Below are 14,992 nucleotides of genomic sequence, written 5' to 3'. Positions count from 1 at the left end.
TTTGTCTTATGGGATTAGTTATAAGCTCCCATGAGGGCAAGGGCTGTCTGTCTTGTTGCCTGCTATATTCTAAATCATAAGAACAATGCCATGTGGCACACAGTAGACGTTCAAAAAATATTTACTAAATGAATGAATAAAAGAATGAAGTGGTATAACTGAAGTTTCAATTAAGAAACTAATCAAAGACAACAACAACAACAAATACTAAGCACTAAACATTCAGCTTTGAGGAATACTTACAGTAAAGCCATCAGAAGTGCCAACAAAATAGAGTGAGAAAGTCCAGGAGGTAGCAGGGAAACAAGGAAATGATAAGGCCCTGGAAAGGGAGTGTGTTGTTGGGAAGGGGCTGGGTAGAGTCACTGTGGAAGTCTGAGAAAAGGCCATTTGATTTATCAGGAAGATAACTGACAACCTCAGGAATGCTATTTAGGTATACTTACAGAAGTGGAAATCAACTACATGGAATGAGGTAGGAAACTCTAAGATGGTAAGGATTGTAAGGAAATAGAGACAACACACTAGTCATGAATTTGTCAATGAAACAAGAGAAACAGCTATAGAGGGCTCAACAGGAACAAATGAAGATTTTTTTTCAAGTCAGCAGATCTACAAGTTTGAGGAAGAGGATCCAGAGTTTTTTCCTCTAATGGTGAAGGCAGTGTTGTGTTCCTTCTGTGGAAATGGACATAGATTATGACAAATACACTTATTGTGAAGATAGCCATCCGGAAAGTGTTTCCCACATAAAAATCTAAAATGGACAATAAAGAACAACAAGTTTCCTGATTATATATTTCCTTTTCCATATTTCTGGAAAAATGAGAAGATGGAGTAGAATCATTCTTTTGTAGTTACCTTAGAAAGAAGCAGTTGTTTCTGTTCCCTTAGGAACTAATCTTTGTGCCTTTAACACAGCCACTACTGCTGTGACTGCTGTTTCAGTAAAATACTGAAGCATGAATGTAAGCTCATTTCATTGTCTGCTGGGCCTGCATTTTTCGAGTCCTAATGTAACACAAGGGCACAACGACACAAAAAACACTTAGAGCTTTTTCTTACTCTTGAAATACTAACGTCTCTCCCTCCGTTCTTGCACCTGTTTTAAAGTAGTTCAAGCATAGGCTGTATCCTGAATACTGCTTTAGAAGATACTTGGAATTACCTGGTTTTGAACAGATTTCACGTCATATTCTCATTAGTTATTTAAATTCGCCTAGCCGAATGGTTAAGGGTTATTCTATCTCACTCACCATCTCATACGTCCTCCACCCGGCACTCGGTGTCCTGGGCACCGTATTTTTGCACCAAGCGTGCACCTAGTGTTGATGCTGTAATCCAGTGTGTGCACAGCAGGCAGTCACATGCTTCTGGCAGCAAACAGAAATAGAACTGGGGGCGGGGGGGGGGAGCCTGAAGGTTGTCAAGTAACAGAAATGAGGGCTACCTGAGGGCAGGGACAGTCTTGTTCAGCATGGTATTCCCAGCACGTGATTCAGTCCTGGTACATGGCAGATACTCAACAATGCTTAATGAATGAACAACAGGCTCGGTGAGGACGTTAAATTCGATCCTATTCTGCAAACGTTCGCCGACTGCCATCCAGGCGTCAGGGTCCAGCGGGCAGAGAGTGCTACAAGATGACAGGGAGCTGCTGGTTCTAATTTCACAGATACTGTAATTTTACGCTACAATTTCCACATTTCCACTTAAAACAAAACGGGGGCTTTGGGTTGTCTCTGCTCTTGGTTCTCAGGGGCTTAATGCAAACACGAAGCGCCACAGTTGCCCCACGACGCGCGCCTCACAGCGAGCACGACCCGCCGGGGCGGAACTGGCCAAGCTCCCAGCGCGCCCCGCGGCTCGGCCGCGGCGATCCTGAAGGGGTCGCTGTTCCCGCGATAACCTCTATAAAGGCCCCGCCCCGCGGCCCGCGCACGCTTCTCCCGTTGGAGATCTGGCCCCTCACGGCCGGGACGCCGGTTAGTCCCCTGAAGGCCCACCGCGGGCCCCGCCGACGTTAGTGGCCGCACTGCCAGCGCGACAGGCCCTGCGTTTCGGCCGCCGCCGCCGAGGCGCGCGGCCGGCTCCGAGGCGCTCGTTCTCTCCCCTCGCCCCACCCCCTCTCTCCCCCTTCACGGAAACGACAGCTGAGGCGGCGGGACTGGCGCCGCCTCCCTCCACCTACCACGTCTGCCCCTGCCACTCACGCCCGGCTCCCCAGCCCGGCCGCGGCGCCTCCGCCTCCCCCCTAGGTCAGCCGGCAGCTTCGCCCGGCTGCCGCCCAGGATGAACATCATGGATTTCAACGTGAAGAAGCTGGCGGCCGACGCGGGCACCTTCCTCAGTCGTGCAGTGCAGGTACCGCGGCGGGAAGAAGGGGTGGCGACGCCCCAGAAGGCCAAAGAGGGGTCACCGGAGGCGGCCGCGCCCTCCGCACCCGGCTTCGCCGACCGCCCGGCGGGCCTGCCGCGGCCGCAGGCCCGGGGGATGGGCGCGGCCTGGTGCCCCTCTGGGCCCGGCGGCCGTTTTCCTCCCCGCTCCTGCCTAACCGCCGCTCCCGCGGAAGCGAGGCGGGGTGGGGACGGAGCCCAGAGCTTCCTCCCTCTTCTGGAGGACGCCTTGATTTCGGCGTCGGGCCGAGGCACAGCACCACCCGCCTTTCTGACCCCACGACACCGGTGCTCGTGTGACCTCCCTCCCGGGGCGGGCGGAGGCCTTGCGAGTCCGCGGCGTAACAGAGACCTTCTTGCACCACCCCCACCCTTTCATTTGGTCTCTCTCACTCTCCTCGCCGAGTCCAAGAAGGAAGTTTCCTTTTCCTGCCCCTCAACCCAGAGAGCTGCCAACACAGTTTCCTGCAGTCCTCTCTCTCCCTAAGAGGACGGTCCCGGGGCTTGGCAGTCCGCGGGATTGAAATGGAGATCGCCAGTTGGCGTCCAGACTTTGCCAAGGCCACCGAGTTTGAGGGTTCCCACTCATTTTCGAAATGGAAAGCACTGACAGGGCAGTGAGCGAGAAGGGGAAGATTCATGTTGTGCTTATAGGCACAGGGACATTTTTCAGATACACTTTAGGGGGAAAAGTTGACTATCTCGTGGTTTTGAAATCAAGGAAGTGTCAGTACTGGGGAACTTGGACAGTTTTCTGCAGTCATCACCCGTATTATGCCAACTCAGTTAAATCTATGAACAGATGTAAATTTCACCACAACATGGGTTGTAAACAATCTGGTGTTTAAGTTAATGACGTAGAGTAGCAACAACATTCTCTTTTGTAAAGAGAAAACAAAAATAGTTTTCTCATGTAGCATACCAAGTTGATACAGAAATGTAAATCATTTGTATTGCATTGCTCCTTTCCTGTCTGCTTTACAGCAGTTTTATTGGCATAGTTCATCTTACAGTGCACTGTTTTTGGCAAAGAATCGTAGAAGTAGAGCAGGGTAATGGCTGTCTACATTGTGAACTTTTGGTGGTGTTTTAGTGCTAATTACCTGTGATTCTAGGTGCTGAATGCAGATTTGACACTAAGTAATGTCACTCTTTTAAATACAGCTAGAGGAACATCCCTGGCGGTCCAGTGGTTAAGACTCCCGGCTTCTACTGCCGGGGGCACGGGTTAGATCCCTGGTGGGGTAGCTAAGATCCCGCATGCCTCGCAGCGCGGCCATAAATAAATAAATAAATACATATACATCCGTATGTACATCTAGATATGTTTTCAGGTGCATAATTGTCACTGCTTAAATAGAACACATATATTACAAATTGATTTAAATAATTGATAGACTTGATTTAAAAAATCTGGCATAGCTCTCAGTACTTCTCAAATGAATTTCAATTGCTCATTGTTTCAAATCTCTAGGTAAAAAGTTTTAAAATTCTAGTCTGTTAGTATCAAATTATTTTCAGTCTTAAATTCATAAGTGCCTACTCCATGTCTGTGTCACTATATTTTGGACACTAATGTTACAGCAGTGAATAAAATCAACATAATGTCTGCCCTCCTGAAGCTTACTTACACACTAACAGGAAAAGACAAACTAGTAAATACGTCAGGTGGTGATGAAGAAGAAGGCCAAAAGGGATAGCTGAAGAGCAGGGGTGGTGGTGGTTACCATGCTGTATAGACATGATGGTAAGGGCAAGCCTTTCTAATAGGATCAGATTCAGAAAGACCTCAAGGAATTGAAAGTTCCCAGTTCCCAGGTTTTTTTGTTTTTGTTTTTGGAGGAAAAGCATTTCAGGTGAGGCAACACGTGCAGAATCTGAGGTTGCAGGAGTGCTAGGGAGACCAGTTAGGGAGCTGTGGCCATAGGACAGGCTAAAGGTAATATGACTTAAATAAGAATGGTAGCAGGGGAGGTTCAGAATCTAACCAGCATTGCATGTCATATTGGCTCTGGAGTACGAGAGAAAGATGAGTCAAGGATGACTCTGAGGTTTTGGCTTGAGGCACTTACTAAGAAAGGAAAAATTTCAGGAGGAACAGGCTCCTTTAATGTGTTTTTTATGTTAAGTCTGTATCTATTAGAGGTACGTTTTGAAATATTTATGTATAAACTACATCATGTCAGAGACTTGCTTTAAAATATTTTAGAAGCAAGAAAGAAGGGTAGTTGAAAAAACATTGGCAGAAGGTGGACACTTGCTGATGCTGGATTATGGGTTCATGAGGTTTTATTATACTTTTGTTTATGTTTGACATTTTCCACAATTTTTTAAAATAAAATATGTAAGGGAAAAAAAGGACGGTTCCAAAGTGTAATGTGAAATTTGGAATGCTGTGTGGTAATTTTCAACAAAACACTGCTTTCACATTTCAGTAGTCAATAACTGAGTTCCTACTCTAAATTGAGTTGACATCAGTGTAGTGCCAAAGTGCCAAGTTTCATGCTAAGAATAGTGTAAGAGCTATGCCAGTTACTCATTATAAGCAATAAGAACAGTAGGAATGGAATTTACCTTTGATATTTTTAAATAATTCTATGCAAATCAAATCACACCTTAAGGAATAGGCCATTCTCTGGTTAGACAACTGCCATACATTTTTTCATTTTTACTTAAAAATTCTAAGTTAAAAATTAAACATGTTCCCTTTTTTAAAAAAAGTGAAATCAAACTATTAAAGCATATAAATGGGTCCCATTACTCCACTCTCACTCTTGTAAAATGTGTTTATATACTTCGGTACTTTAAAAAGAATATTAAGGTAAAATGTATAAATGAATAGGAATATTTATTCCCTAACAATCCATTTGGGTATTTTTGTTGTTCATGATACCTTCAACAGAATACAAAAGGATTAGGTAATTTATCCTTGATAAATTGTTAACTTTATTAGTGTCTTAAAAGCCCTTAGAATCTTATCTTTTCGGTACAGATTCCTTAATGGAGAATTAAATACTCCCTTCCAGCCTTGTCTTTTCTGTCACTCATATATAAACACTGTATTCCTATCAAATTATTTTGTAATTTCAAAAATATCTTGTACTTTTCTAACTCCAGATTTTTGTTCATACAGTTACACTCATCTTGAATGTCCCCTGCTCCCTTCTGTGGCCTTTCCTTACCTCAGGATACAACTCAAGTCTATCTCAGACCACAGGAGCTTGATGTGAATTCCTGTGTCAGTTCCTGTGTCATTTTTCAATTTTGTACAATCATGTGGCATTTTTCTTCTAATGGATTGTTATGTAAGGTCTCTTAGAACTCTAAAATTCTGTTACTCTATGGCTTTCGCATCATTAATAAAATTGTATGTCTTAAGGAATCAACTCTCTAATTCCCCTCTCATAATATCTAACATGTTTTTTTGTTTGTTTTTTGTTTTAATTTTTGTCATTTTAGCCAAAGAAGTAGTATCCATATGCAGAGTTTACTCTTTGAGTCATTTAGCATGTTATAAATAATTATTTTTATTAAGATTTTCCTAACATTACATCTGTTGACCTTGAAGTTGATTATTGCTAGTCTAAAACATTAAACTCATTAATTGAACCTATGTTTATTGAGTACCTTCTAGGTGCTTGGTATTGAAGAATACAAAGATGAATGAGACCCATTTGCTGCCTTCAAGGACTTCATCATCTACTCTCAATTTATCGTGATTAAATATTCTTTGTAGTAAATATCCATTTTGTGAATTACTATTCTTCATTTGATAAATCTTTCAGGTGGACACATTTTTAATTCAGAATCGATATTGAAGCAAAACTTTGCTCACCATTGATAAAATGACATACTTTCTAAAAAAAATATTTTCAAACTAAATTACTGAGGGAAGGGGATTCATTTTAATTTTCTAACATTGTCTTTGAACTGACTACTAAAGTTACACTATGAACTTCATGAACACCAGCTATTTTCTGAGGGGGAAAAGGTCTTTAAACCTTAGTTGCAAGTTTGGCCTTTATCTCCCATTTAATTTAGCAAGCACAGTAGTATATCTAAGCTGGAGATGTAAAGATGAATTATGATGCTGGCCTCCACCGGCTCCTGTCAGAGCCTGTCTAGGTGGAATTCCACTCTCTCTCAGGCCCTCCTGAAATTCCATTTCTTTTATGAAATTTAAATTGCAGTACCTTTCACCATGTCTCTGAAATTCTAATAAATATATCCCGTTCAAAGGCTATACATTTTCTTATTCTGTAAAAACTCTGCATGTTTAATGTTACCCAAAACTGTGTTCACATCCTTTTGTGCTGTTGGCATTAATTTAGTAAACAACTAGATAGAATTTGGTTTGTTAATCTGATATTAAAATAATTATGTATGAGCTTAGAACAGTAGTGCTCAGTCTTAGCTACACTTAAAATTACCAGAGGAATCTTTACAGGCTGCACCTCAGTCCAGTTAAATTAGAATCCTTGGGATTGGATTCGGCATCAGTGTTTTTGAAAGCTCTCCCAATTCCAAAGAGCAGCCAAAATTGAGAACCAGTTGAGAATAATCTACTTTACACTTTACTAATATATTCAGAGTTTGTGTTATACATTTGCCCCCAAGAAGTTTAGGTTACTTTTAAACTATTACTTTACCCAGTCAAAGAATTGATGGTTAGAGTTTATATTAAATAGACGTCTTTGATCACACAGCCTTTTTACTTGTAGTCCTTTTTTCTCTCTAGTAAATCAGGGCATGGAATCCAGGCTTCTTATTTCATCCTGTAGGCTACATGTCTATCCAGTCGTAAAGGAAGGATTGCAGTGCCAGGCATAATGTGGCTGACTCAAAGACAATCCTTTTCTTAAAGCAATGTTTAGAGAAAATATATAGAGTGGATTAAACTTTCTGTTCTTGGGTCATTTTACTGTGTTACTAATAAAATATTATGAAAGAATCAAATTACATTTTAGAGAACATTGGGTTTGGATTTCTATGACTTTTTTGCATTCTGACTTTCATTGTAGCTTGTTTTCACAGAAGTTTTAAATTATTAAATAGTACTGTTATACATTCATTAAAATACATGCTTAAAATCAAATGTAGTTTATAATGAACAGCTATCATCACTGACTACAGTCAGTAATGATTTTGGACTTAAAGATGTTGAAAAGTAAAAATTTTAGGGTAGAATCTAAAATTTTTGGCAATTTGGAAAAGGATCTTTTTTTTAAAGAGTAAGTCTTTTGTCCTTCTGACAAAGATATCATCATAACTTTGTTTGTGTTTAAGCAGTATTGTTAAGATCATAAAATCCTTGAGGGCAAGAACCATGTCACATGCCAAATGTCTCACATACAGTACAAGAAAAAAATATGTATTCTCCATAAATATCTTTGATTAATAATTCTCCTTAATTTTAGTTTATATAACTCATCATTTTCTGTAGTCCATGTATTCTTAAAAATCTTTTAGAGGAAAATTTGTGTATTAAATATTGTACTAGTTTGTTATCTTAATATGTCATACCTTGTGATTAACAATGGGAAAAATCCTTAAGTCCCCATAATGATTTTATCATGGGAAATATGTTTTTTTACAATTATACATTTAAGTAATGAAATTTAATTTTATAATTTCAGCTTAAACATGATAACATTAGCAATGTTCTTATGTCCCCTCCCACCCTTTTGTTATTTAGATAGGATTAAAGTTATTATCCTTAATTTGATGATGATTGAATATCATATAGGAAGCAGAGGTGGGCTGTAGGATACAGCTCACCAGAGTGCTATAACAAAGAAACGGGCAGGGAAGCACAGTGTATGTTTAGGTAATGGTGATAGAAGATATTAATTGCTTGAAATCAGCAAGTATTTTACTGGAAGGGTAGCATAGTATAATAAAACTATGATTCAAACAGATACAAGATTGAATCCCAATACTGACATCTTAGGGCAGAATTTTAAACCATTCTGACCCTCAATTTCTTCATCAGTAAATTTATGATTCTTAACTATATAACAAGATGTTGTTGAGTACTTGATACAAAATGCACAGCAACTGTTTTTCACTCTCAGAAAATGCAAGTAAACATCAGAATTTATTACTGGTACTTAAATACACTGCTCATATGGTTCTTCCTACAGAACTATTTTCTAAACAGGCTTTCTATAATCAAACTATCTCACTCATACTTAAGGGTTCCATAAATTCACTCAGTTAATCATTTAGTTACTGGATCAAGTAATAGGACCATCTCTATTGGTCCTCTGTCCACCATCTTTTTATCTTTGTATCCTTATTGTCAAATTACTTGTTTGTTGTCTGTCTTCTCCATTAATAGGTAAGCTTCCTTAGAGCAGAAACCTTGTCTGTTTTTTGGCTTCTGAAATCCATGTGCTTAGAATCATGCCTAGCACATATTAATAAATATTTGTTGAAGGAATAAACAAAATAGATATACTTGCTTACTAAGGAGCTAAGTGGAGAATTTTTCTCTACTGGTAGATCATCCTTTATAGATGGTGTTCATTTCGGTGTATTCTTTCCTTTCTCTCCTATTTGTTGCTTTATCTGAGAAACAATCTATTTAACCATGGGAGGTAGACTTCGAACATGTAAAATTCTAATGTATACCTTCAGCTGGTCTACAGCTTAGAATCTTCAGGGATTTGTAAAGAATGCTAGCATTCTTTCTTAAGAATTAGATTGCATAGTTACCCAACTGACCTGGGTGTCAGGGGTTTGATCTTTTTCCCAGTGCCTCTTATCCTCAGTTATAGTACACTGCAAGTTTACAGGCTTAGGCAATAGCTTTGGAACTACTATTCTCAGTTCCACCCATTGGGTCAGGGCTTGGCTGTAGGCCAGTCTTTAAAAGACCTAAAGCTTTACAAAAGCTATTGAAGCTATTTCTAAGCCTTGAATAAAACTTTTACTGAGGGTGTACCAGAAATCTAAGAATAACATTCTAAAGGACCTTTGAGCTAAAAGTGCTAACTGATAATAAATTGAAAGTATTAGACTAAGAAGAATACTGAAAAACAGATAATAAAATTCAGAAGAATGGAGCTGCAGAAGATATTTTAAGAAATATCTTAAAGAGAAAAAAAGGTGAACATTCTATTTTGTTATCTAGAAATGAGTCACGACTAATGAGTACAGAATTAATGCTAGTGATATACCAGTGTTATGATGGGAAGCCACATATTCTAGAGGAAGATTATGCTTGATAAACAACCTAAGCCATTGCTTCCAGTATTTAATTAGAAGTGTCCAGAAGTCTTCATAAAATCTACACAGAAATACTTTTTATCTTTTTGTTATTGTATGGGCAATGCTGCCTTTCCTCAAAAACCCATATACTCAAGATAATAAAAATTGGTATGTTGTGAATATATTTAACTACATTTTATGATCTTTGAAAGATGCCTCTTTAGCATGAATAGAATATGTTCCAAAAGTTGGTCCATAAATCAATTGCTGGAACATATCTTAAAGAAACAACTTAAATGATAGTTTCCCAGAACATCCCATAAAAGCCTATCTAACTAGGTGCAATTAAAGTGCCAATGATACAAAGCCACATTAAACATAAATAGCCCTTTGTAAATTCAAAATAATTATCAGGCACTGAACAAAGTGATTTACATGCATACCCTTAATTCTTAAAGCACTGTAAGGTATGTATAGTCTCTCTTTTGCGATGGAAGATACCTAAGGAAAAACTATTCAAAAGCTTGCTCAGATCACACAGTTAGCAGTGCAGCCAGGATTTGAATTCAGATCCACCTGACTGAAAACTTTTATTCCTTACCAGTATGTTATCCTACCTTTATAATGTAAGAAATATTTGTATACTTTATATACTGGGCAATATGCTGGATTTTCTATAACATTCACACCATACATTTTAGCAGAACTAAGGATATGTATTAACTATGGAATAGGATTATCCTAAGTGCCACAAAAGAGGTATGGACAAATTACCAGAGGGGCAAAAAGTTGCATTCATATACAGCAGTTTACAAACAATTATTTGTATGTCTGAGATTGTTTGGATTTGAATTTTCTTTTTAATTATTGATTTAGATTCCTAAAATGTATTTGGGATATATTTAATTTAATTTAATTTTGTTTATTTATTTTTACTATATAATCTATAACAGTTCACAGAAGAAAAGCTTGGCCAAGCAGAGAAGACAGAATTGGATGCTCACTTAGAGAATCTCCTTAGCAAAGCTGAATGTACCAAAATATGGACAGAAAAAATAATGAAACAAACTGAAGTGTTATTGCAGCCAAATCCAAGTAAGAAACTTTTTACATTTTGTCTGCAATATTGACTAATCTTATTAGAAGGTACTTTTAATAGGTTTTTTTTAATGTTTTTTAAAAAAAAGTTTTAATGGCTGTTGGAAAACAGTTTTTGGTTATGGCTTTGGGGTCTATAGTTATTTTCTGTGTGTGCTTTTGGTGAAGAAGAGGGTGATTAAACATTTCATTGTATACTCTGACAAATTGACAGATAACATTTTTCGGGCTTCTGTAGAATCCTCTTGAAGACTCAATTTCAGGCAGCAACTTTGAATTTTAAGAGTTATGAAAGCCTATGTAAATTAGTCTTCCTTTCTCATCCAGGGGAGTATTATCCCTCGATAATTAAAGAAAAATTATATAGAAATTTGAGTAGTTACCAGCTATTTATGTTTATGTTAATTTTTACATTTTTATGTAAATTATTACATTTGATTTCCAGACAACACTGTAAGGCTTTTCAGATCACCTAACTCAATAACTTCGCAAATAAGATGCACAGTAATTGTTTTAATTGAAACTCACAAGTTAGCATTTCACATAGCTAATTAGAAGTGGAACTTGAACTAGAACCAGGTGTATTGACACCCTGAGCTTTATAAATCAAAACTGAAGAACAAAAGCAACAATAACAATTCCTGCTTTCCTTACCCTTTTCCCTGGTGTTATTGTGACCATGTTGTGAAATGCCATAAATTTACTTTCAGTTACTAACTTAAAGTTCCAAACCTTAAACTTTGTTGCTATTATGCAAACTTTAAGGACTATGCAAAATAGTAGTAATACTGTGCCATTGTAGTTAAATTGTGGTGACTTTTTAAAATAGTCCTTTTACACTTTGAGCGAAGCCCATTGTCTTTGGACACTGAGTTATTTCTTATTCATTTAAGGCTACTTAAATAATATACCATGGCACCTAAAAAGAAAAAAAGGAAAAGAAAGTAGTAGACATTTTTCCTCTTGTTCCTTGCTCTATCCATAGTTCCTCAAATATATAGTCTGTTCTACAAAATCTCTTTGTGATTAGCAAATAAGCTTACATTCAACTGGTAAACAGGGGAATGATGTCAGTAGAAGGAAGTTACAATGGCTCATATAATACAACTTTTACGTCTACAGTAGTAACAGAATTGTTTTTGTCTTTTATTCGTGTTCTCATTATAGAGTTACACAGATTTTGAGTGGTCAGACACAACCTTCTTTTTCCTGTAAGCCCTGTTATTTTTAGTGTATGATCTTCCAGAACCTAGGATTTTTCAGAAATATATGTTGCATTATAGCAGAATTGCCTGCATCTGTTGTAAAGATTTTATTGTGACCTTTTGATGCCCTATTGAAATGAAACATTTATTTAAAATATACCAGTTTTTCTGCTAGGACTCATTGATGAGTTTAGTAAAGTAGCAGGATACAAAATTAATGCACAGAAATCTCTTGCATTCCTATACACTAACAACGAAACAGCAGAAAGAGAAATTAAGGAAACTCTCCCATTCACCATTGCAACAAAAAGAATAAAATACCTAGGAATAAACCTGCCTAAGGAGGCAAAAGATCAGTATGCAGAAAACTTTAAGACATTGATGAAAGAAATCAAAGACGACACAAACAGATGGAGGGACATACAATGTTCCTGGATTGGAAGAATCAACATCGTGAAAATGACTGTACTACCCAAAGCAATTTACAGATTCAATGCAATTCCAATCAAATTACCAATGGCATTTTTCACAGAACTAGAGCAAGAAATCTTACGATTTGTATGGAAACGCAAAAGACCCCAAATAGCCAAAGCAATCTTGAGAAGGAAAAATGGAGTTGGTGGAATCAGGCTTCCTGACTTCAAACTATATTACAAGGCCATAGTGATCAAGACAGTATGGTACTGGCACAAAAATAGAAAGGAAGATCAATGGAATAGAATAGAGAACTCAGAAGTAAGCCCAAACACATATGGGCACCTTATCTTTGACAAAGGAAGCACAAGTATACAATGGAAAAAAGACAGCCTCTTCAATAAGTGGTGCTGGGAAAATTGGACAGCAACATGTAAAAGAATGAAATTAGAACACTTCCTAACACCATACACAAAAATAAACTCCAAATGGATTAAAGACCTACATGTAAGGCCAGACACTATCAAACTCCTAGAGGAAAACATAGGCAGAACACTCTTTGACATACATCAAAGCAACATCCTTTTTGACCCACCTCCTAGAATCATGGAAATAAAATCAAGAATAAACAAATGGGACCTCATGAAACTTAAAAGCTTTTGCACAGCAAAAGAAACCATAAACAAGACTAAAAGGCAACCCTCAGAATGGGAAAAAATAATTGCCTATGAAACAACGGACAAAGGATTAACCTCCAAAATATACAAGCAGCTCATGCAGCTTCATACCAAAAAAGCAAATAACCCAATCCACAAATGGGCAGAAGACCTAAATAGACATTTCTCCAAAGAAGACATACAGATGGCCAACAAACACATGAAAAGATGCTCAACATCACTCATCATCAGAGAAATGCAAGTCAAAGCCACAATGAGGTATCACCTCACACCAATCAGAATGGCCATCATCACAAAGTCTGGAAACAACAAATGTTGGAGAGGGTGTGGAGAAAAGGGAACTCTCCTGCACTGTTGGTGGGACTGTAAGTTGGTACAGCCACTATGGAAAACAATTTGGAGGTTCCTTAAAAAACTACAAATAGAACTACCATATGATCCAGTCATCCCACTCCTGGGCATATACCCAAAGAAAACCATAATCCCAAAAGAAACTTGTACCATAATGTTTATTGCAGCACTATTTACAATAGCCAGGACATGGAAGCAACCTAAATGCCCATCAACAAATGAATGGATACAGAAGATGTGGCATATATATACAATGGAATATTACTCAGCTATAAAAAGGGATGAGATGGAGCTATATGTAATGAGGTGGATAGAACTACAATCTGTCATAGAGTGAAGTAAGTCAGAAAGAGAAGGACAAATATTGTATGCTAACTCACATATACGGAATCTAAAAATGGTACTGATGAACTCAGTGACAAGAACAAGGACGCAGATACAGAGAATGGACTGGAGAACTTGAGGTATGGGAGGGGGCGGGGGGTGAAGGGGAAACTGAGAAGAAGCGAGAGAGTAGCACAGAAATATATATACTACCAACTGTAAAATAGTCAGTGGGAAGTTGTTGTATAACAAAGGAAGTTCAACTCGAGGATGGAAGATGCCTTAGAGGACTGGGGCAGGGAGGGTGGGGGGGACTCGAGGGGGGGGCGTCAAGGAAGGGAGGGAATATGGGGATATGTGTATAAAAACAGTTGATTGAACCTGGTGTACCCCCAAAAAAATTAAAAAATTAAAAAATTAAAAAAAATAAATAAAAAAAAATAAAATATACCAGTTTTTTTTTTTAACTGAGTGGAATCAACATGGGATTCAACTTTAAACTTTTGACCAAATAAGTAGACAGGCGGCAAAGGTAAGAATCACTCTCACAGTCAGAAAATAAAATTCTGAAATTTAGTTATCTTCTAAGTGGTTATGTTTTGAATTGACTCATTTTGTTTTAACTAATTTAAAGGTTTTTTAATTCCTACTTAAAAATTTCTGAAGCTGCACCAGAGTCTACCACAAAAGCGAGTGTTGTTCCAACAACATATTTTACATATTAAAATTAACACTTTTGCCAACTCCTGAAGTGTTTCTGTTACTGGTTCAGCTTTTGAAATTTTCAGTGCGCTGTATGAAACTTCCACCTGTGGAGGAATTATGTGAGGTGCTTAAAAGGAACCTATCTAACTTAGCTTCTTTTTGGATTGTAATTTTAATTTATGTTTAATCACTGTTTCTGAAAAGTCTGAAACTTTTACTTTCTTCTTATTTGTCTCTGAAATATCTTACTGTTAGGCAACAATGTAAATGTGAATTTCTTAAGTATTATGATAGCCAAGTATTTATTCAGATTTTACTGATTTTTTTTCTTTTCATTTGTGCTAATTCCTGTTAACTCCTTTTAACTTTTGAATTTTAAACTCATTTTTAATGATAAAATCTTTTGAGTAAATATACACTCCGATATTTAAATACTTAAAACATAATTAAATAAAATTTAAGCCAAGGAATCCTGTTGCTGATCTCTGTAGACTATTCTAAGTCCAGATTGTTCCATTCCTTAAAACGCCAGTATTTAGCCTCTAAGAGGGAGATTGAGCATATGAGCAAACTAAAGCACAATAATAGTGGCAGAGTATGTGACTCTTAG

General features: G+C 37.8%; 1 protein-coding gene across 2 annotated transcripts in view; it reads left to right on the top strand.

The window, feature by feature from the left end:
- The first annotated feature begins 1,937 nt into the window (after positions 1 to 1,937).
- The window catches only part of SH3GLB1 (SH3 domain containing GRB2 like, endophilin B1), a 34,430-nt gene continuing 21,375 nt past the window's right edge, over positions 1,938 to 14,992 (top strand). Inside the window, exons 1-2 of one of the 2 annotated variants that reach the window (XM_057714002.1) lie at positions 1,938 to 2,364; positions 10,562 to 10,703. In XM_057714002.1, coding sequence (XP_057569985.1) covers positions 2,293 to 2,364; positions 10,562 to 10,703 — 214 coding nt within the window. In that variant the 5' untranslated portion in view covers positions 1,938 to 2,292. The remainder of the gene's footprint in view (positions 2,365 to 10,561; positions 10,704 to 14,992) is intronic. The other variant, XM_057713993.1, reaches the window with a different exon arrangement.

This window comes from Hippopotamus amphibius, chromosome 1, assembly GCF_030028045.1.
Source record: "Hippopotamus amphibius kiboko isolate mHipAmp2 chromosome 1, mHipAmp2.hap2, whole genome shotgun sequence".
Lineage (NCBI taxonomy): Eukaryota > Metazoa > Chordata > Mammalia > Artiodactyla > Hippopotamidae > Hippopotamus > Hippopotamus amphibius.
The sequence above is the reverse complement of the archived record's forward strand: the minus strand, read 5'-3'. Positions and strand labels throughout refer to the sequence as shown.